General features: G+C 40.0%; 1 protein-coding gene across 1 annotated transcript in view; it reads left to right on the forward strand.

Annotated features, from left to right (window-relative positions):
* The first annotated feature begins 525 nt into the window (after window positions 1-525).
* anapc1 (anaphase promoting complex subunit 1) overlaps window positions 526-22,640 on the forward strand; it is a 57,799-nt gene continuing 35,684 nt past the window's right edge. Inside the window, exons 1-20 of the mRNA XM_054599983.1 lie at window positions 526-695; window positions 2,473-2,712; window positions 3,032-3,196; window positions 4,173-4,215; window positions 4,306-4,403; window positions 5,773-5,855; window positions 5,965-6,038; window positions 6,527-6,672; window positions 6,820-6,977; window positions 7,780-7,911; window positions 8,514-8,732; window positions 9,649-9,744; window positions 9,898-9,988; window positions 11,417-11,482; window positions 11,567-11,704; window positions 12,537-12,680; window positions 15,667-15,727; window positions 18,096-18,151; window positions 20,713-20,844; window positions 21,671-21,745. Of these exons, the coding sequence (XP_054455958.1) occupies window positions 2,497-2,712; window positions 3,032-3,196; window positions 4,173-4,215; window positions 4,306-4,403; window positions 5,773-5,855; window positions 5,965-6,038; window positions 6,527-6,672; window positions 6,820-6,977; window positions 7,780-7,911; window positions 8,514-8,732; window positions 9,649-9,744; window positions 9,898-9,988; window positions 11,417-11,482; window positions 11,567-11,704; window positions 12,537-12,680; window positions 15,667-15,727; window positions 18,096-18,151; window positions 20,713-20,844; window positions 21,671-21,745 (2,193 nt within the window). The 5' untranslated portion in view covers window positions 526-695; window positions 2,473-2,496. The remainder of the gene's footprint in view (window positions 696-2,472; window positions 2,713-3,031; window positions 3,197-4,172; window positions 4,216-4,305; window positions 4,404-5,772; window positions 5,856-5,964; window positions 6,039-6,526; window positions 6,673-6,819; window positions 6,978-7,779; window positions 7,912-8,513; window positions 8,733-9,648; window positions 9,745-9,897; window positions 9,989-11,416; window positions 11,483-11,566; window positions 11,705-12,536; window positions 12,681-15,666; window positions 15,728-18,095; window positions 18,152-20,712; window positions 20,845-21,670; window positions 21,746-22,640) is intronic.

Consider the following 22,640-nt stretch of genomic DNA (forward strand, 5'->3'; position numbering starts at 1 on the left):
CTCCCAGCCGACCACATGATACATGACAATAAAAACATGACAATAAAAACCTGTGCAATACATTACACTGTGCAATAATAGTTAAAATAGTTAAAATAGTTTTTTTCTGTCTGTAAATATAATATTTCAGTTATTGTTGTTTTTCTACTGTTTCTTACTGCTTATTTATAATACTTATATTTATTTTTATTTTTATCTTGTCTTTCTTCTACTATGTCTCTTGTGTGCACTTTACTCTCTGCTGCTGTAAGCCTGCAAATTATTGATGACTAATAAAGGATTATCTTATCTTATCTTATCTTATCTTATCTTATCTTATCTTAATACTCCATAAGTAAAGTACAAGTACCTCAACATTACTTAAGAACAGTACTTTAGTAAATGTACTTAGTTGCTTTCCATGCCTGGACTGAGAAAAGAGATTTATGAATGGAGCTGCGCTGATTGAAGGCAGCCAATCAGCGCCGTCCTCCTCTCCTGCTCGCCTCTGATTGGTCGGCTCGGACAGGAAGAGGATGTCGGGACAGCAAAGATGTCCGCGCCCGTTTGAAAACCTGCGGCAGCCAAATCCTCCGTTTGGCTCCCGACCCGAGCCAGACCCGCCCAGAGGACAGGCCAGGACCAGGACCCGAGCCAGACCCGCCCAGAGGACAGGCCAGGACCAGGACCCGAGCCAGACCATTCCGTACTATCAGGTCAGCGGCTAACGTTAGCTAGCGTGCTAACAGAGCCGGAGAAAGCAACGGCGCTCTATGGGGACTAGCGTTAGCATGCTAGCATTAGCATGCTAACGCTAGGTAGCCTCTTGTAGCCGAGCTGCTAAACTGTCAACACCAGAGAAACAGGCAGTCAAGTGTCAGAGAAACAGGCAGTCAAGTACCAGAGAAACAGGCAGTCAAGTACCAGAGAAACAGGCTGTCAAGTACCAGAGAAACAGGCAGTCAAGTGTCAGAGAAACAGGCAGTCAAGTACCAGAGAAACAGGCAGTCAAGTACCAGAGAAACAGGCAGTCAAGTACCAGAGAAACAGGCTGTCAAGTACCAGAGAAACAGGCAGTCAAGTGTCAGAGAAACAGGCTGTCAAGTACCAGAGAAACAGGCAGTCAAGTACCAGAGAAACAGGCAGTCAAGTACCAGAATACTGGCTGTCAAGTACCATACAGGCTGTCAACATCAGAGAAACAGGCAGTCAAGTACCAGAGAAACAGGCAGTCAAGTACCAGAGAAACAGGCTGTCAAGTGTCAGAATATACAGGCAGTCAAGTACCAGAGAAACGGGCTGTCAAGTGTCAGAGAAACAGGCAGTCAAGTACCAGAGAAACAGGCAGTCAAGTACCAGAGAAACAGGCAGTCAAGTACCAGAGAAACAGGCTGTCAAGTACCAGAATACAGGCTGTCAAGTACCAGAGAAACAGGCAGTCAAGTACCAGAGAAACAGGCAGTCAAGTACCAGAATACAGGCTGTCAAGTACCAGAGAAACAGGCAGTCAAGTACCAGAAAAACAGGCTGTCAAGTGTCAGAGAAACAGGCTGTCAAGTACCAGAATACAGGCTGTCAAGTGTCAGAGAAACAGGCTGTCAAGTGTCAGAATACAGGCTGTCAAGTATCAGAATACAGGCTGTCGAGTGTCAGAGAAACAGGCTGTCAAGTACCAGAATACAGGCTGTCAAGTGCCAGAATACAGGCAGTCAAGTGTCAGAGAACAGGCTGTCAAGTACCAGAGAACAGGCTGTCAAGTACCAGAGAAACAGGCTGTCAAGTACCAGAGAAACAGGCAGTGAAGTGTCAGAGAAACAGGCTGTCAAGTGTCAGAGAAACAGGCAGTCAAGTGTCAGAGAAACAGGCTGTCAAGTACCAGAGAAACAGGCTGTCAAGTACCAGAATACAGGCTGTCAAGTGTCAGAGAAACAGGCTGTCAAGTGTCAGAATACAGGCTGTCAAGTGTCAGAATACAGGCTGTCAAGTACCAGAGAAACAGGCAGTCAAGTACCAGAGAAACAGGCAGTCAAGTACCAGAGAAACAGGCAGTCAAGTACCAGAGAAATATAAACATTTTGGTGGGAAACGTGTTTTTTATGTGTTCGTTCAGGCTGCAGTTCAATAAGGAGCTTTATACTTCATTGTATTGTAACATTTTTTTAACTACTTATGCATTTATGAATTTTAATATTTGTATATTTATTTTATGACAGAGTCGTCCCTCTTCTGTCTCAGCTCTCCTTCTATCTACGTATCTTTCTTATCTTTCGTCTGGACATCTATATCTAAATGTGATAAATTAATCACATTTTTCAACTTCATGACTTTCATCTGTTTCAGTGTTTGTCATTTTTAAACTTGAATGAATGTTTTCTTTTTTTCCCTCAAATCAGTGGAAGAGTCTGATAGTTTATGTTCAGATTGTGCTGTGACAAAAACATAAATGATAAAGTAAACATTTGTCTCTCTTCCTCATCCCCCTGTTCCTCCCAGAAATAATGCTGATATCTGGAACTCATGTCGGAAGTCGTGTATGAAGAGACAGCCACGATGATCGCAGCAGGGGAATTGCAGTCGTTTGTCCCGTTTGGCCGCGAGCACTGCAGGAACCATCCGAACGCCTTCAACCTGCAGCTCAGAGAGCTCCAGCCCGCCTCCGAGCTCTGGTCGTCAGACGGCGCCGCCGGCCTGGTGGGGTCGCTGCAGGAAGTCAGTCTGCAGGAGAGGGAGAGGGTGAGACTGCATGGATCATGTTTATGTTTTATGTAATCATACTTTTATTCCACTCGTACAAGCAGTTTGGTTTCTAAGATATTAAAGACGATAAAAGCAACAAGGAGTTAAATATTAGAAAGGATTCAGATGTTGTTTTCTATCAGGTGTGTTGCTTCAACTACTTTTCTCGTATGACACTGAAGGCAACATAGGAGTTGACATAACTGCATTAGATGGGACTACCAGATTTGTAAAAGTCATGAAAGCAACGCTTAATCATAACTTGTAGTTTGTATTATTTTATTCACTCACTGATTGGATCTGTTTTGTTTGTCAGGAATGCTGGCAGCTCAGGAAAGGCTGCAAGGGAGTCCGCCAGGAGGATGTGGAGTTTGAAGAGGAGCTCTACACAGCGGGGACCGTGGTGGTCTGGAGTCAGGGCAGTCGGATCCAAGCCTCCAACGTGTACAAGGCCTTCACCGTCGACAGCCCAGTGCAGCAGGTCGGTTTACTGGAGCTTCTACTGGAGAAAAGAGAAAACTGTCCTTCAAGTATTTTAGTATTTTATGAGAATCACTGGAAGATGTAGATGGTGATTAATGTGTCAGTCACATTTCATCCTCTAAGGTAAAACAAAAGCTTTTGACAAATCTAAAGGGATGTTTGAAAGTTTGTGAATGAGATTATGAGAATTGTGTCTTTTTGTATGGATGCATCAGTATATTTAATTCAAGCCGTAGTGTGTTTGGTTAACCCGAATCAGAGCGAAATTTATACTTTTGGTTTGTTTTCTATTTAATTTCACAGTGCTCAAATGAAAGCCGACTAAATAATCAATTTTCTGAGGAGTGTGTGCGAAGGAGCGTATCGATCTCCTCGGCACACAAATCCCTTCTGCTCTAGTTCATCTCCAATTACTTTGTAAACCTCACTGTTTCTGTAGACATGTTTGAAGCATGTTCTGTGTGTCAGATGACAAGTAAACATTGTAGTTTAAGATAAGATAAGATGATCCTTTTATTAGTCCTGTAGTGGGGACATTTGCAGCAGAGAGGATACTGCAAACAAGAGACATAGTTAAAAACAAGTATTATAAATAAGTAATAACACAGTAAAGAATATTAAATAAGAATCCACAATAACTAAAATATTACAGTCCAAGTCCGTCTTAAAACAATCTGTTGTTTGTGTCCATGTCAACAAATGCCCTGCAGGCCGCCTGCGTTTTGGTTCACTTCCTGCTAATGTTAAGGATTTTGTTCTCACTGCAATCAAACTAAACGGGTTGCTTTGAAACGTTCCACCTCTCAGTGTTCTTGGCTCGGTTCTTTTGGTCTGCACCAACTATTCCATTAAAACGGACTAAATGTTGGCTTGTGAACGCGTCATAAAACCCTCATTTCTAAGCACAGTTGAAGTGGATTCAAACATTTTTGTCTTTGCAAAACGTTGACCCTGTTTTTTTTTTCCGTCTGCAGGCCTTATGGTGTAACTTTGCTGTTCCTCAGAACAAGAAAGACGGTAATGAATCATTTAAAAAAAGCCCTTCAAGTTATCTATTAATATTTGCTGCAGTTCTGTTGACGTGCATCTTTGATGTTGTTTTTGCAGAAGAGGAAGTGGAGCAGACGGTGTGTATCGTCCAGAGTAGCTGCGTCAACGTTCACAGCGTGACCGGGAAGGATTTCATCTCTCCGCTGCCGTTCCAGGTGAGGAACCTTTTCTCCAACAGGAAGACGGGAGCAAAGAGAGATCAAACAGAAACATTTGATCTTTACCTTTAAATCCTCCGTGGTGACTTTCCTGACTCACCACAGCACAAACACAATGGTGATGTTTTATACTTATTAAAGTCTTTAAACTTTAATATCCAGGAACATGTTGGAGCTCCGTCTGGCTCCACCAGCGACTTCATCCAAAACATTTCTGTTGAGCGTAGTTTTCACTTTCCAACCTAGAGACATTATACCATTCTCACTGACTTTAATATTACACCAAGTACTTTACTTTCCTCCTCTCTCTCTGTGTGTGTGTGTGTGTGTGTGTGTGTGTGTGTGTGTGTGTGTGTGTGTGTGTGTGTGTGTGTGTGTGTGTGTGTGTGTGTGTGTGTGTGTGTGTGTGTGTGTGTGTGTGTGTGTGTGTGTGTGTGTGTGTGTGTGTGTGTGTGTGTGTGTGTGCTGCTCCCTACATTGAAACTTGTTATAAAACTCATCTGACTGCTGGTTTCACTGTGTGTTTACATGCACCAAAATATTCTGTTTGCCACATATGTGCTTCCTGTATCCATAGACTGAGATCAGACATGTCAAAGAGATTCTGGGCTTGATAGCATTAGTCTGATATTCTCCAGGGCAGAAACGATGCCTGACTCACCAATAATAATGGAAATTTTGGATCACTGACAAAGAGAATGAACTCAATCAATATCAGGTGTGTGTGTGTATTGGACTCATTAGTCTGTTGCACAGCAACAAGATGTATTTTGTGTTTTTACCAGTATGTAGCAGAAACAGTGTTGTTTGTTTTTCTTGCTTGAGGCCTGTGAAGATGGAGATGTGTTACTATTATAGATATATATTCACTATGGAGAGTGAGATTTCAATTAAACTATTAAAAAGATTCAAGAGGCAAAGAGACGACATGTTGGTGTTTATCTACAGCTGAGTAAGAAAAAACCTTTGTGAATGGAAGCATCATCACTGTTCTCTAGTTGACCCTTTAACTCTCTGTGGAAGAGGAGCTTTTCCTTATTCTGTTCATTTAAAATACATAATGAAACATCACAAAAAAGGCTGCAATTAAGGATTATTTTACCACGTGTGCGTGACGTCAGAGCGAGTCGGGTTCAAGTCGGACACAAATCTAACCAGCATGCATTTGTCAGGTGATCGATTCAGACTCATCTCAAAGGAGTCTTTGTCCCAACGTTGTTTCAAACGAGTCTGTAGTCGCAGGTTTGAAGAGTTTTCTTCAGCTCATCTAGAAGGTTGTAGGTTAAGTTGTAGAAATGGTTCTTTGTTTCTGTACTTAATCATTAATCACCATGTCTCTCCTCTTGTCTCCTCTTGTCTCCTCCAGGTCTCAAATGTCTGGGCGACAAAGTTTGGACTTCTGTTGGAACGAAAAAACACAGCAATCGATGCTCAACTCAGCACCCCCGGGTACACACCAACACTCACACACATGTGAAGTGATGCAGACACACACACACACACACGTACCATGTTCATCTAGCAGGTCACTGAGGTTCTGCGTTCTCTTTCTCTTCAGGGAATCTCTTCCCACGGTGTTCAGCATGCTGCATCCTCTGGACGAGATTGCACCTGTTGTGTGTAAACCTACAGGTACGACACACACACACACTCTCCGTCTCTGTTCAATGAGTCATCCTCATGTTCTGATCATAGACTGATTATAAGAAGTGGACGTAGTCATCATGACGTCACCCGTTGGTTTGTGGACGTTATGAAGCATTGAGTTTGGCGTCGCCATGTTGTTGTTTTTTTTTTTTTTTTTTTTTTTTTTTGCAACTAGTGAACAGGAAGTGACCATATTTTTCCATAATTTACTAAATGAACATCATGCTGTATTGAAGAAGACTTGAAACTAGAGATTGAGACCATAAACTCATGTTTACAATGTTTACTGAGGGAATAAATCAAGAGAGAAGTAGAGTCATTTTCTCATAGACTTCTATACAACCAGAGGAGTCGCCCCCTGGTGGACAGGAGAGAGAATGCAGCTCTAACACATGAAGCGTTGACTTCACTTTTCCGAACCGGAAGTTGCCGCCTGGTTATGACCTGTTTTTTCTGTGTGTGTGTGTGTTTAGGTCTGTTTGAAGGCTCCCGGGTGCAGTACGCGTCCGACTCCACCATGACGATGGTGTTCAGCTGCTCTCAGCCCTCAGTAGTCGTCTCCTATGACACAGTGCAGGGAACACACTCTGTCTGGGCGCTGCGCAAAGTCACACAGGAAGTGAGTGAACACACACACACACACACACACACACACACACACACACACACACACACACACACACACACACACACACACACACACACACACACACACACACACACACAGTCTACCTGTAACTCACCTGGAGCCTCTGACCTCCATCAGGAGCGCTCCTCAGTCCTGCGGTGTTCAGTGGATCCGGTCGGCACCCCGCTGGGTCTGATGGCGTCGGGCTTGCTGACCTCTCACCTCCGTAATATCTCCCGTCTGGACTCCCCCGGTGGACCCGGGGCAAGCAGGCTCGGAACCGGAACCGGAACAAGGTAAAAGTCACGTCAGTTTAAATGACGGATGTTTGAAATATGGAAATGTCTCATTATGTTTAAAATGAAAAGTTTTCTACTATAAAACGTCCGTCAGAAACAGAAACATGACAAACATGGCAACAATAGCAGTGTGATTAAAATGCATACGCAGAGAATTAACGTGAGAACACGTTCTGCAATACGACTATCTGCACGCTTTATTTCTTTTTTTCATAATATTTCCACTGGTGACTCTGAAAGGAATACTTCTCCCCCAAAACTTAGTGAAAGAAGAATAAAAAAACCCAGAGAAAAGTCTTGAAGAATTGAAGTAAATGGAGATAAAACTCAAATCATCTGTTTACAAACTCTGACTCAACTCCTCAGTTTAATCAGTCGCATGTTCACCACTTCACAAACATGCATCTTCACTGGAACATCATTCCAGATGTTTGTGACGTAGTGAACATACGACAATGGATGAATGAGACTTGGGTTATTCTGCACCAGTTAGTAAACAGGTGTTTTGATATAGTTTTTCATTCTTTTACTTCCATACACCAAGACTTTTTTATGTTTTTTCTCAGTTCAAAGTAGAGAAACATTTTCTTCAAAAAGATCAAGGTAATTTAATTTTGTGGCTTATGGTCAAGGATATGTGTGTTTATGCAGGGACAACTTTCCAAGAAAATATTTGTTGGTTAATTTGACCATATGTGTCTGATTTGTTATGTGTTGTTGTTTGAAAAAACTAAAACAAATAGGGGGGAGAGCTTTATTAACCCCGTCTGATCCCGTCTCCGTGTCTTTCGGCTCCTAGTTGCTCCGTTGGTCCCGGCTCTCCTCTCCACTACAGCGCTCTGCACAGCCACCAGAGCCGGATCATGACCTCCTCACCAGGATTACACTCCCGCGTTCATTCCCCGAGTATATCCAACATGGCTGCCCTCAGGTCAGTTTGAAGAGGATCGTAAATCTATTTTATTATAGTCAGATAACAATTTAAAACATGATGCGTTGATGTTCATCCCATTTCTAATGGGCCTAAAGCCAAAGAACTAAAATATTTATTATTGCCATCCACTATTTCCATGTATTTTAAGTCATCTATTGTGGTGATTTGCACAAAAACACACAATTCAAATGATTAAGAAATAAAATATTGTATTTTTATGGATTAAAACATCTTAAAATTAGTCATTTTAATGATGTATTATAATCTGTTTAGAGCTACTGTTAGGAAGTTAAACAGCTCATAATTCATCATTAATATCTATTTTATATTAATGTGAAAACATCTCCTTCAAACGACTGGATTTATTCTAGTTTATCACCAAAAACAAAATTTTACAAGATCAAAGATGTCCCAAAAACATTAAATATCATTTTTTCAGCACAACTGATAAATATTTTTAGATCAAAATGATTAAAATATAAAGTCAGCGTTCAACAGGAGTCATTACTCTGTGAACTCACTCTTCAGTCTTCAGAACTACAACCTTTGCTTCATCTCCTCTCTGAAGCCTCCACTGTGTTTCCTCCTCTGTCTCCCAGCCGGGCTCACTCTCCAGGCATGGCGGCTCCGTCCTTCTCCGGAGCGTCTCGTTTCAACACGTCGCTGCACAGCCCGTCTCCCAGAGGCCACCACGGCCTCGCCACGTCGCCCAACAGCACCGTCAACGACACCATGCTGGCGCCGGAGATGGAGCCCATCGTACCGGACCTCTGCATGGAGCAGCTGTGGAGCGAGACGGTCGCCGCCGGCTGTCACAGGTGATCACCAGGACAAATTGATTTCAACTTTGTCTTCTGAGTATTGGCCTTTATCCGAAGAGTTCAGAAGTGTTGCTTCTTAGCTTTCTAAGATATTTTAGCATCTAAACTTTAGGTATAGGCTGTAAAAAGATATATTTGGTAAATGGACTTGTATAGTACCTTTTATTGTCTTCGGACCACTCAAAGAGAACAGCCGATCTTCTGATATACCAATGTATTTAGGTACAAAGCTTTACAAGTAAAAACCAGAAAACATATTGACCTATTATCATACTATTGTGTCATCTGTGTTCACCAATGTCAGCTAACGTTAGCATCAGCTCGTCTCTCAGCTCCTAACGGCGTCAGAGAAACACATATCTTTAACGTGAAGCTTCATTCAGTGTTTTAATCAGAGGAGGTTAAAAACAACCTCCTGAACCATGAACAATGTAGGATGAAGACAACAACTCCCATGATCCCACGCTGCTCCACCACCTCACCAAACTACAGTTATTGTTTAAACTGAAACCCATAGTAGCAGAACATAACATACTGTTTGTTTAATCAACTAATCAAATCTATAAAATGTCAGACGATGTCCCTCAAAGTAACGTCTTTAAGTTGCTTCTTTTGTCCGACTAACACTCCAAAGTGTAGATTAATAATAAGAATCCAGTAATAATTACCCGACATTCATCACTTAACATAATTTGATGTTAAATTATAAAACTGTGAGTCCAATTTCCTTAAAAGTTGCTGTAAATTTAGACCGATCAATGCCGGCGTCAACAAGAAAACATCAGTCTCTTCTAATTTTTTCCAGCTCTGAAGTTGGAGATGGTTTCTAAATCACTGATCAGTTCAGGGCTCCTCACACAGATTATTCACATTGTCTCACATGAATCTTCACCTTCTTGTGTTTTTCTTTTAGGGAGATGAGCAGCCAGGCGTCCAAAGTATTTCTGACCTCAGACCTCTGCGAGAACCGCTACCTCTGTTTCCTGGTGGAGTCTCACCAGCAGCTCAGGTCAGTTTCCAAACACAATCAATATATTAGATCAATCAATCAATCAATCAATCAATCAATCAATCAATCAATCAATCAATCAATCAATCAATCAATCAATCAACAGAGCCCCACCTCATTCTGCTTCGTCTCTCTCACTCGTTGTTTCCACAGATGTGTGAAGTTTATCGAGAGCAACAACACGTCTCAGCTCATCTTCACTTCTGTCACCACCATCTCTGCCAAAGATGCCGAGCCTCTGCAGGTACGTCACTATATTTAGGCTTCATGTCTTTTGTATTTGTGATATCTGTTTGGATTTCATCGCTGGTCTGCAGCATCAGCATGTTTATTAAATATCATATCATTGCGTGGGAATGATTGAACGAGGTCTGATTTAACCTCGTTAACGCATCAGGATGTTTTCTTCTGATGTAATTAGTCTTAACTTCCTCCAATTATCTTTAGAAACCACAGTGTGAAGGTTTATCTGAGCTAATCTCAGTCTCATTGGACCAGAGATCAATACAACTAGTTAATAACCTGATTTATGGATCAATGAAGTTGTTGATCTGTGAGCTGAACTGTGTTTTAATTTGTCTTTAGTTTTGTATCTTGGACTTTAATTCCAGTTTATCTTGAAAAGGTTTGTATTAGATCAGGTTTATGTTTTAATAATTTCTATTAATAATAAGTTATGATAATGATCTTACAGTTTACTCCACTAATCACCTGATTCACTGAATATAAATCATGTTAATTATAAGATACTCTGACTAACCGATAGAAGAGAAGCAAAACAAACGTTACAGTCCTCAACACTTCAGTGAAAAACTGTAATACAGGTTTATATGTTGACTTAATTTTTCTTCTTTTGGTGACTTAAAGCAGAAACGAATCATACATTTACAAAAAATGAATCTGCAACAATTCAAATAGTAATACAGCTAATTATGGCCATTGTAGGTAAAAAAAATGATGATCATGGAGCCGAGGGAATGGGTTACTATTTACAAGAAAAAAATCCTTAGTTATATATTATATTAGTTTACGAAAAACAACTTTAGTTTTTTTTTTGCTTCACTTTGCCGCCATTTAACAATCCACTAACATGAGCTTTTTATTAATTAATTATTAGTATTTATTTATGTCAATAAAAGAAGATGAAAGACAACAAGTATATTTATCTTTCAGGACCTTCGTTGTGCTCACTTTTGGATCAACTAAACTGACACGGCAGCTGGCGTTTTGCACAATATATGATTTTCCTTCTCTTAAATTTATGACTTTATAATCTCAGAATATTTGCATGTTTTTATCAAGTAAATTTGCAATTTTAATTCAAAGTTTTCCTCTGAATATTACCCCCTCCGCCTGGCTCTGTATTTATTATCGTTATTGTTTACCTTTTATTGGCCCTAATACCCGGTTGTACTAATATAACAAATATTATATAAATAAAAAAAATAATAAATATACATAAAACAGTTGGTCTAGATTGTCACATCTGAATATTTGCCGTCTGTTTTGGGGGTTTTTGGACAGGTGGTCCAACAAAACAAGGAATTTAAATAAGTCAAGTTGGGCTTTTGGGAAATTATAAATTAATAGATATTATAAATGCGATGAATCAATAACAAACTCAAATGTTTGTGGCAGTCTGAGTGACTTAATAACATGTTTGTGACATCAGAATATCGACGCCATGCTGGTTCTGGAGGCCTGTGGCAGTCTGGTCCTCTACACAGGAGTCACCAGGGTAAGAACCAATCAATCACATCGGCTTCTTTTACACGCTGGAGATAACAAACACTAACGGACATGCCTGCTCGTTGACCTCCAGGTCAGCAAGGTGTTCGTCCCCGGCCTCCTGTCGCCCACCTTCAGCCTGACCAACCACCTGTCTCACCTCAGCACGCCGGCGGAGAACGTCAGCACGCCGGCCAACGCTGGCAGCCGACACCTCCAGAGACTGGATGAGGTACGGCCATAGCGTTGGAAACATATTGACCTTTATGCATTGATGCTTTTTGGATTTTTTCAAGTGGTATTGTATAAATACTGTGTCCTGAATGGTAAAATTATTGTTTTTGTGAATGGAGTCTTGTGGCTTTGAAGAGAGCGATATAACAGCAAATAATGTATTTAAGACACGTAAAAGAATCAGAATCAGTTCAGCATTATTAAGTTTACTCTATATTTAGAATATTTTCACCTCTTTACTTTGCTGTCAGACAGAACTTTGACAGTGAACTGAAGCCGTTATGTTGCTCTCTTCAAAGACACCAGACATTCACAAGTCATTTTACCTCTCGGATCACAGGAGTTGTTGCTTTTTTGGGGCGGCTGTGGCACATGAGGTAGAGCGCTTGTCCCGTAACCACAAGGTTGGTGGTTCAAACCCCTCTACCGGCAACATGCCGAGGTGTCCTTGAGCGAGACACCTAACCCCAAGTTGCTCCCCGGGCGCTTCATTGCAGCCCACTGCTCCTCCGGGATGGAGGTTAAATGCAGAGAAATAATTTCCCCATTGTGGGACTAATAAAGGATTGATTATTATTATTATTATTTACCTCTGCCTCCATCTGTTAGTTTGTTTCTGTTATTATGTGACTTTTCTGTCGGAAACAATTTCCACAATCTGTCACAGTCAACACGGAGGCTTGATTTGGTTTCCTGTTTTTATAATTATTCCATTTTTCCTGCTCGATAAAAATCAGAAAATGAATCTCCCCGAAACATTAACAGCGTGCAAACGGTTTAGTTACAGCCACGTCTTTTTGTTTCACCTCTTTGTTTCCCGTCTCCGTCAGTCCGTGATGCCGTCACCGGTGATGGAGCTGAGAGGGCTAAACATGAAACACCACGAAGGTTCATTTTTAGACGATTACACCTTCCAACATGCCACGCCCTACATCCACGCGCTGAGGGACCCCGTCTGCAACCGGGTCACTTTGGTAAGTGTGTCTCAGATGTTTTTCTACAGATCCAGTTTGTCTTTTAACGAGTAAGGGACTGATATTCCGTTTAAATTGCACCAACTTGGACTTAAAAAGGACGTCATCAACATGATTCCTACCTAAAATACATGTAGATGGATGGACTAAACGTCATTTATGGAATTTATTTTAGCAATTATTGAAAAATCTGAAGTCTGTCCGTCTTCTGTTTCGTGTGTGTTGACATGAAAAGTGACCGAACGGTTTGTGTCGTGTCTCTGTTCATCTTTTCTCTATATTCCTTTTGTAAATTAACAATCTATAAGCTCGTTTTATATATTAATGATTAAAAAACACACACACACATACAGTGCTGTGAGTACTCTTCAGCCCAAAACTCTCTATTGTAAGTATTGAAAAAACATTCAAAACATGTATTTATCTAACTGAATATCCTGCTTCAATCCATATTTATGGGTGTTCATCCTTTCAAAAACAACATCTTCACTGTGGTCAATGTCTTTGCTCTCTCACTTGCTGCTGCACACAAAGAAAGACTCTCACCTGAAAGAACAGAAACTGTGACCTTCATTCAAACCCTAAAGAGAAGCTTGAATGTATGAAAATGATAAGTACAGAGCTAGTGGCTTGTTTCCCGTTTACAGAGCAGGACTGTGTATGAACACCAGATCTTTACCCAGGCCACACTGAACAGACCAGATGTTCACTGAATCTCACAAAAAGTGTTGTGGATCAGAATCACAGACACCTCCTTTAAATACGTCTTTAGCCTTTCTGTCGTAAAATAATTATACAGAATTTTTACAACAATGCAACGAGACTCCTGCTGGGACAAGACGACTATTCTGAAAACATGTTCTCTTTCAACAGTCGTCAAAACTACAGCGTTTATCACGGCCAGAAGCTTTAAAAACCATCATGTCAGATTTACATCTTTCTGACGGTCCTTGAACACATCATGTGTGACGAACGCCTCCGTAAAATAAAGCAGCCAGAACAAAGCTTAAAATTGTGATATTTCAACAAAAACATTTTGTTCTACATGTCTCATTTGAATTCTCGCCCCCCCAAAAAAGTTTGCTTTAATCAGATTCTGTAAAAAACATTAAATTCTGAGCTCCTCAGTGAAACTATGAAGTCATGGTTGATTCATCTGAGACCAACAGTCATGTGACAACAAATCTGTGAAACTGTGACTGAACTGCTGCTGAACACAGAGCAGAGAGGAGAGGAGAGGCTGGAAATATATATAACATGTGAAGCCTCCATTTTTTACATTGGTAACACTTGTCGACACTTGAAAACATGTTGGATATATAGATTTTATTGTTTTCCAATTTTTGTAAAACAAATAATCAGAGAAATTAAAATTGCGTTTTTTTTACTTCACTATGACTCATAACTGTGTTATTCTGCACTAAAGACATGTTTGAGTTCTCTCTACTTCTAGTGATGATTGTTCTGTTTCCATAGAGGAGCAGGACTTTTATATAAAGTAGTGAAAATCAAGACCACAGAGAGAAAAATATGACATGAGCAAATGCCCCAAACTTGTTGGGCTTCAGAGGGTTAACGGGGTTTAATTCAATGTCTGCAGCAGTTTAAACCGTCGCTGATCGTGAAGTCTTCGAGGTCGAATAGATTCGTAATGTTTGTCGATGTTTTTTTGTTGCAGAAAATAAACACTAACTTGTGTCAGGTTAAATTATAAATATGAAGTGGCTTTATAGCGTAACTCCCAAAGAGAAACTCGTCCGTTCTGCCCGGTGAACATCAGACTGCAGCTCTGCTCCTTTTATAGAAAACCGCTCTGTGTGGGATTGTTTCTAGTTAGGTGTGTGTGTGTGTGTGTGTGTGTGTGTGTGTGTGTGTGTGTGTGTGTGTGTGTGTGTGTGTGTGTGTGTGTGTGTGTGTGTGTGTGTGTGTGTGTGTGTGTGTGTGTGTGTGTGTGTGTGTGTGTGTGTGTGTGTGTCCTGTCAGCCGTGGGACTCTGCAGAAAACACTGCTGCTTTGTGACAGGTGGCCTCTGTTCATTGATTTCTTTCCTTTGACCCCTCCGACGTGTCGATCTGAGGACTAATTGTTTTCTGACGCAGCTCTCTGGAGTCTTCAGAGCTCCAGCTGAAGTCTGCTCGCTGTCAGCAGGTCCACGCTTTACATTCTCATCAGGGTTTCCTTTGTCTAATCAGCGGCGACGAGAACGGGACCAAACCTCAGGGAGGAAATGTGACGTTAAAGTCCCAGTTTAATGATTCCTCTTCAACACACCTATTCATGAGGAACAATCTGAGCGGTGCTAAAAATATGGTTATTCATCTAGAACAAAAGGGATTTTATTGGCATGAAGTATCTGTTAAAACACAAAATCACTGTTCGACGCTTTATACGTTTAATGGTGAATGCTCCTGCAAATAACAACATAATATAAAATGTAAAACACACTTTGGTGCTTTTCATTTAACCTCTGAACTGCAGTTTTTTATTTTTTGTTCTACACAATGTTAACATTTACAATGTGACTGATCAGCGAGTGCTGCCCCTATTTGGGAAACAAAAATAATATTAAGAGTATTCTTTCAGTGGGTTGTAAATTATGACGGATAATTCAGGTTGGACACATATTAAAGGAAAACTTCACCCACAAAATGATCAACTGTACATCAGTTTCTTTCCTTGTGTTTCCTTGAATTCTTAAAGAAAACTTCTCTCACTAAGACCAAAGAATAAAAAAACTGAGAAAAGTCTTGATGAATTGAAGAAAATGGAGGCTATGTTTCAGCTTAAGAGTAACTTAAATTAATTCATAATTAATTAGGAATTTTAAAAAATTTAATTATTTTGGTTAAAGTGTTCCTTTTAAGAAAGAGGTCTAGGGGAAATTCTGAGTGTCAAAAACTTAATTTCCTGTTTTCTGGTGAATTTTTATGCACCAATTTATGGTGTTAAAGTCATCGCCATGTTGTTGTCTTCTCTCTCTCTTTAGGAACTCAGCAGTGGCTCGATGCTGAGGATCTCCATCCCAGAGATCGCTACCTCAGAGCTGGGTGAGACACACACACACACACACACACACACACACACACACACACACACACACACACACACACACACACACACACACACACACACACACACACACACACATAACCAAAGTGACGTTCCCATATTTTTTTACATTTTCATTCTTTTAATCTTCTTTATCTTTGGTGCACACGTTGGTTTAAAGTGGACTATAAATACATCTGACAGTCTCCATTTGGAGCTTTACGTTCTCCATTAACCCTTTAAATAAGACATGCTGATAATTATCTCCTGGGGGATTTAGAGAGGAAGCTTCATGTTTATGGATGAACTGAGAGACCAATTCACACGGGACCCGGTTTGTGTGGGAACCGCCGATAATTAACAAATGATGACCTCTGTTAATCAGCTCAATAAAATTCACTCCTCATATTTAAACACTTTACAAAAAGCATAAAACATAAAGAATATACCAATTTACATTTTAGATGTTATAAACAGATTAAAAAATGTTTTTTGTCATATATTTTAATCATGAACTTTTCAAAATAAAAGGCTGAGGACAAATATAAAGAAATGTGTTTCTGTCAAAAGGGGGATTAAGAACGTATAGTTAAGACATAATTAAGTATTATAATTATTGTGAATGAAACATTTGGGACTGTTTTCATAAACCTAGCACTTTCATAAAGCTCCACTTGGTATTTATAATAAGCTTCAGCCTACACCTTTAAATGAATACTTTACTGTTATTTAGTTATTTTTATTTTTGTCCATTTTTGGGGCGAAATTTGTTTATAAGGACTGAAATAAAATACTACTACTATTTAAATACAATCTAAAGTACTTTAAACAATATGTACTTGGCAATCCAGATCGTTAAATCAATTTCTTTTTACTTAAAATTCAAATGTTGGTAGAGTTTTGTGTCTGACATTCTTATAAATTAGTTTTTTTTCTGCAGACGCTGGTGTAGTTTTATGTCTCCTCAGCAAAAACTATCTGATAACCAAGAGTTTAGGAATAATTAATATGCATTATACTGACAGTATGTTACATTTATTAGAGCGTCTACCGGTGCATCTTTCATTTTGTCCGTTCAGCTCACAAACCTCCACGTTTCTCAATCTGCTCCATCTTAATTTAAAGCCTCCATCACGTGTGTGTGTGTGTGTGTGTGTGTGTGTGTGTGTGTGTGTGTGTGTGTGTGTGTGTGTGTGTGTGTGTGTGTGTGTGTGTGTGTGTGTGTGTGTGTGTGTGTGTGTGTGTGTGTGTGTGTGTGTGTGTGTGTGTGTGTGTGTGTGTGTGATGTCTCCGTCTGCCTCGGTGTCTTCTCCATCCGTCGCTCCCCATTATTTAGTAATCGACCCTCCAGACGAGGCTTTCTCCCTCTAATGAAATGGCATTTATCCCCCTCTTCCTCTGACCTTTCCCACTCTGGATGTCCAATTAAGATGCTGATTGGTCCGAGTCGTTAGGAGACACAGTAACTCTGATTACTGTTGTAATGCTGCTTCTTTTTTTTGTCCTTTTCTTCTTTTCTTTTTTTTTAAATGTCCTCACATTGAGGCGAAGAGGCCTAAAGAGAACAAAAATATATTCTGTTAGAATGAAGGAAATGTGATTTTTAAAGTTCTTTTCATCCAAGGAAACACAAAAGTTGAAAACACGCTACGCAAAAAAATATAACTTTTAGATCCTTGATCACTCTTTTTGGTCTCCATTACTAATTACCGATCATTGATGATCCATATTGTCAGATACAGATCAATATTGTTGTTTGATTTTAGCAGCTGGTCTGCAAGGATCCAGAATATTTTCATTTTCAAACATCCCAAAAATCATTTCAACGCTCTGAAGTCAGTAAACCATCAAAAATACTAAATGTTATACTTTTACTTTGTTTTAGTAATTTAAAGTGTTTTTTTCTTCATAAAAACACACAATTCAAATAATAAGGAACCAAAAGATTGTATTTTTATGGATTAAAACAAGTAGATAGTAGTTTTATTGATGTATTATAATCTATAATCATCTCCTTCAAACTACTGGATGTATTCTAGTTTATCACCAACACTACATTTTACACAGTTTTTGTACTTTAGTACGTTTAGTAAAGATGTGATCAGACAAATAACGCAAAATCGAAGGATCCGAAAAAAAACAAACAAACAAAAAACTATAATGAAAGATTTATTGCAAAATGAGAACAAGCTCAATTATTGGTCAGTGTTGCGTTATGGTCCTTTTTTCCATTAGAATAGGACTATTGGGACTTCATTTGATAGGTATTTCCTCCATAGAAACAACTGTCCTACTTCTTAAACTTGCATCTTTTCATTTCTCCATTGTCATCTTTTCTGTCCCTTTTGTCCTCTTGATTTCTTTCAGTGAGGAAATGCCTTCAGGCCGTGCGTTTCATTCTGCCAAAGGACGCTGCCATGAAGGTTTGTAGAACTGACGGTTAATCCTGGTTTAAGAAAAGAACTGTAAAAATAAACCGGATCACATGGATGTAAATCTTTAGACGTCTCTGAACAAACTGCTGAAATTTGAGCCCTAAGATTATAGTCATGATTATTTATAACTCGTTCTTTAATTGGCTTTCAGCTCTGGACTGCAGCTGTTACATTCAGGGAGGTTTTTCACAAGCTGTTGCTGCAGGGTGTGCTTGTTTTTTGAAGCCAAAACATGTTGATCGCTCCCTGGTGGCTGGCTGTTATAGCAACTCTACATTTCAAATAGAGCACTTCCTAAACTGTGACCAAGCATTTAACCCTCTGAATCCTCAAAACACGCCAGCAGGATCAAAAAGATTGTTTTCTTTAAACAATCGCCAAAACTACTCCGTTTATCAAAGCCAGTAGCTGTAAAAGTTAAGGTCTGGTTTTCATCTCTCCAACGCTCCTTGAACACATCTGTGCTACGAAACCTTCTGTCAGAAAAAGCAACCAAAACAAAGCTTAAAGTTGTGATTCATTTTGTTATAAATAAACCATATCTAGTGACCAGATTCTGTAAAAAACATTAAATTCTGACACCATGATTGGTTCTTCTGAGACCAACAGTCATGTGAGCGGAGAAGAGAGGCTGTAAAAATGTAAATAGTTCAATCTATATATATATATATATATATATATATATATATATATTTATTTTAAATATATACAGTGCTGTGAAAAAGTATTTGCCCCCTTCCTGATTTTTTATTTTTTTGCATATTTGTCACACTTAAATGTTTCAGATCATCAAACAAATTTTAATATTAGACAAAGATAACCCGAGTAAATACAAAATGCAGTTTTTAAATGATGATTTCATTCATTAAGGGAATAAAGCTATCCAAACCTACCTGCCCCTATGTGAAAAAGTAATTGCCCCCTAAACCTAATATTGTGCAACCCTTGGCGGCAACAACTGCAATCAAGCGTTAGTGATAACTGGCAGTGAGTCTTTCACATCGCTGTGGAGGAACTTTGGCCCACTCGTCTTTGCAGAATTGTTTTCATTCAGCCACATTGGATGGTTTGAGCATAAACGGCTTGTTTAAGGTCCTGCCACAGCGTCTCAATCAGATTCAAGTCCGGACTTTGACTAGGCCTCTCCAAAACCTTCATTTTGGGTTTTTTGAGCCATTCAGAGGTGGACTTGCTGGTGTGTTTCAGATCATTTTCCTTCTGCATAACCCAAGTGTGCTTGAGCTTGAGGCCACGAACTGATGGCCGGACATCCTCCTTCAGGATTTTCTGGTAGAGAGCAGAATTCATGGTTCCATCAATTATGGCAAGTCGTCCAGGTCCTGAAGCTGCAAAGCCGCCCCAGACGTCACACTACCAGCACCATGTTTGACTGTTGGTAGGATGTTGGTTTTATGAAATGCTGTGTTAGTTTTACGCCAGATGTAACGGGACGCACACCTTCCAAAAAGTTCAACTTTTGTCTCGTCAGTCCACAGAATATTTGCCCAAAAGTCTTGGGGATCATCAAGATGTTTTTGGCAAATGTGAGACGAGCCTTTGTGTTCTTTGGTCAGCAGTGGCTTTCGCCTTAGAACTCTCCCATGGATGCCATGTTGCCCGGTCTCTTTCTTATTGTTGAATCATGAACACTGACCTTACCTGAGGCCAGTGAGGCCTGCAGCTCTTTAGATGTTGTTCTGGGGTCTTTATGACCTCCTGGATGAGTCGTAGATGTGCTCTTGGAGTCATTTTGGTCAACTTCACTTTGTCACACAGGTTCTATTTAAGTGATTACTTGATTCAACAGGTCTGGCAGTAATCAGGCCTGGGTGTAGCTATTGAAATTGAACTCGGCTTTCCTTCATCATTCATGATTTATTAAGGGGGGGCAATTACTTTTTCACATAGGGCCAGGTAGGTTTGGATAGCTTTTTTCCCTTAATAAATGAAATCATCATTTAAAAACTGCATTTTGTATTTACTCGGGTTATCTTTGTTTAATATTTAAATTTGTTTGATGATCTGAAACATTTAAGTGTGACAAATATGCAAAAATATAAGAAACGAGGAAGGGGGCAAATACTTTTTCACAGCACTGTATATATCATTTTTTTAATATATAGATTTTTTTTTATATATATATATATATATTTTTTATATAGATTTTTAGATATATATTTGACGTAAAGCAACAGTTTTGTCCAACATTTATGAGACTTGAAACATTTAATATATATTCCATTGTTTTTCCAATTCTTTTAAAGTAACTTATCAAATAAATTTTACTTGCTAACTTTCTATTTTAGGATTTATGGTGTTATTACTGTTATACTGCACAAAAGACAGTTCTTGAGTTAAATATTCTAGTGACAAACACCGAGAGTACAATGTGTCAGGACTAAAAAAAAACAACCTAAAACTTCTTGGGGTTCAGAGGGTTAATCCTTCCATTGTGTTCTTATTGTTCTTTATTTTAAATGCCACACATTTAAACTGATTCAACGTATTTTTCTGTGATCGGAGAACCTTTCTAACGCGTTGTTCCTCAGGTTCTGGTGAAGTGGTACAACATCTACAACGCCCCCGGAGGCCCCAGTGCTCACGCCGAGTGGAACCTGTTTGTCACCTGCTTCATGACCCTGATGGGCTACAACACGGAGCGCCTGGCCTGGACCCGGAACGTGAGTCCACCACACCGAGGGTTCCTCTGCTCCTGAACGCTGAACTCCTGAACCCACGCCTCTCCTTCCTCCCTCTCCTTCCTCCCTTCCTCCTTCCTTCCTCCTCCTCTCTCCTCCCTTCCTCCCCTCTCCTCCTCCTTCCTCCCTCCTCCCTCCTTCCTCCCTTCCTCTCCTTCCTCCCTCCTTCCTCTCCTTCCTCCCTCTCCTTCCTCCCCTCCCTCTCCTTCCCTCTCCTTCCCTCCCTCTCCTCCCTCCCTCCTTCCCCCCTCCCCCTCCCCTCCCTTCCCTCCTCCCCCTCCTTCTTCCCTCTCCTTCCCTTCCCCTCCTCCTTCCTCCCTTCCCTCTCCTCCCTTCCCTCCTCCTCCCTTCCTCTCCTCCCTTCCTCCCTTTCCCCTCCCTTCCTCTCCTTTCCCCCTCCTCCCTCTCCTTCCTCCCTCTCCTTCCTCCCTTCCCTCTCCTTCCCTCTCCTTCCCTCTCCTCTCCTCCTCCTCCCTCTCCTTCCCCCTCCTCCCTCTCCTCCTCCCTCTCCCTTCCCTCTCCTTCCTCCCTTCCCCCTCCTCCTTCCTTCCCTCTCCTCCCCCTTCCTCCCTTCCCCTTCCCTCCCTCCTTCCCCTCCCTTCCTCTCCTTCCTTTCCTCTCCTTCCTCCCTTCCCTCCTCCTCCTCCCTCTCCTTCCTCCCTTCTCCCCCTCCCTCCCTCTCCTTCCTCCCTTCCCTCTCCTTCCCTCTCCTTCCTCCTTCCCTCTCCTTCCTCCCTTCCCTTTCCTCTCCTTCCTCCCTTCCCTCTCCTGAACTCTTAAACTCTCTGTCCTCTTCTTGGTTCCTCAGCTACATTTCGAGGTTCCTCTCTCTCCGGTGATCGCAGCGAAGAAGGCTCGTCCGTCTGACGGAGGATCTGAGGAGGTTTGTGAGGAACACCATCTCTGATAGTCGAGCATAAGCTACCTGGATAAGATGGATTATAACACCTGATTCACAGTCCCGAAAAAGTTTATTATTATTATTATTTGACTCTTAATTATCTCAGCTGTCAAAATGCTCTAAACAGATACATCATTATATTATAGCAACAAGTTTTCCAGATCGATCGCCGAGTACTTTATCTCTAAGAGGCTTAGGGAACATCCTGGGAATCAGTTTTTTATCGTATTTAAGGTGTAATTATTCTATAAACATTACATTCAACATTTACTTCAAAATTAGAAGTTAAAGCAAACAATTTGTCTGAATATTAATGCGAGCAACATACCTGATGTATTTAAAAGAGCTGTAAGTAATAATAAAATAATAGAAATATATTTTTACAGAGACTGAAACGAATGGGGCATAGAAAAGTCATTAAGCTTTCAAAATTTCATCTGGGTGGGAAAATGTATTAAAAAAAGACATTTTTAAATCAAGAAAATCATTTTACAGTAAATCTATAAAATTAAAAAATACATTTTTTAATTTAAATAAATAATGAAATTATTATTTTTTTTTTAAATAATTAAATGTTTTAATCAATAAACATTTTTTAAATTAAATTAAATCATCTTGAAATCTTTTTTATTAATAAAATAATCAGATTTCTTTTAAAAAAGTAGATAGAATAATTTGAAATCGATATTTAGTTTTGAATTATTGATAATTACCTGTGTAATAAACAGAATAAAGATCAGTGAGACGGTCATTATTGAGTAAATGAACCCTTATAAAAAACATTTTCCAAGATTTTTTAACAATGCAACAGTCTGATATAGTTTTGTCACCAACACATGCTGCTTTTTATGCATCTTGGAGATCATGACGCTGTGCA

The sequence above is a fragment of the Anoplopoma fimbria genome, chromosome 6, assembly GCF_027596085.1.
Source record: "Anoplopoma fimbria isolate UVic2021 breed Golden Eagle Sablefish chromosome 6, Afim_UVic_2022, whole genome shotgun sequence".
Taxonomy (NCBI): domain Eukaryota; kingdom Metazoa; phylum Chordata; class Actinopteri; order Perciformes; family Anoplopomatidae; genus Anoplopoma; species Anoplopoma fimbria.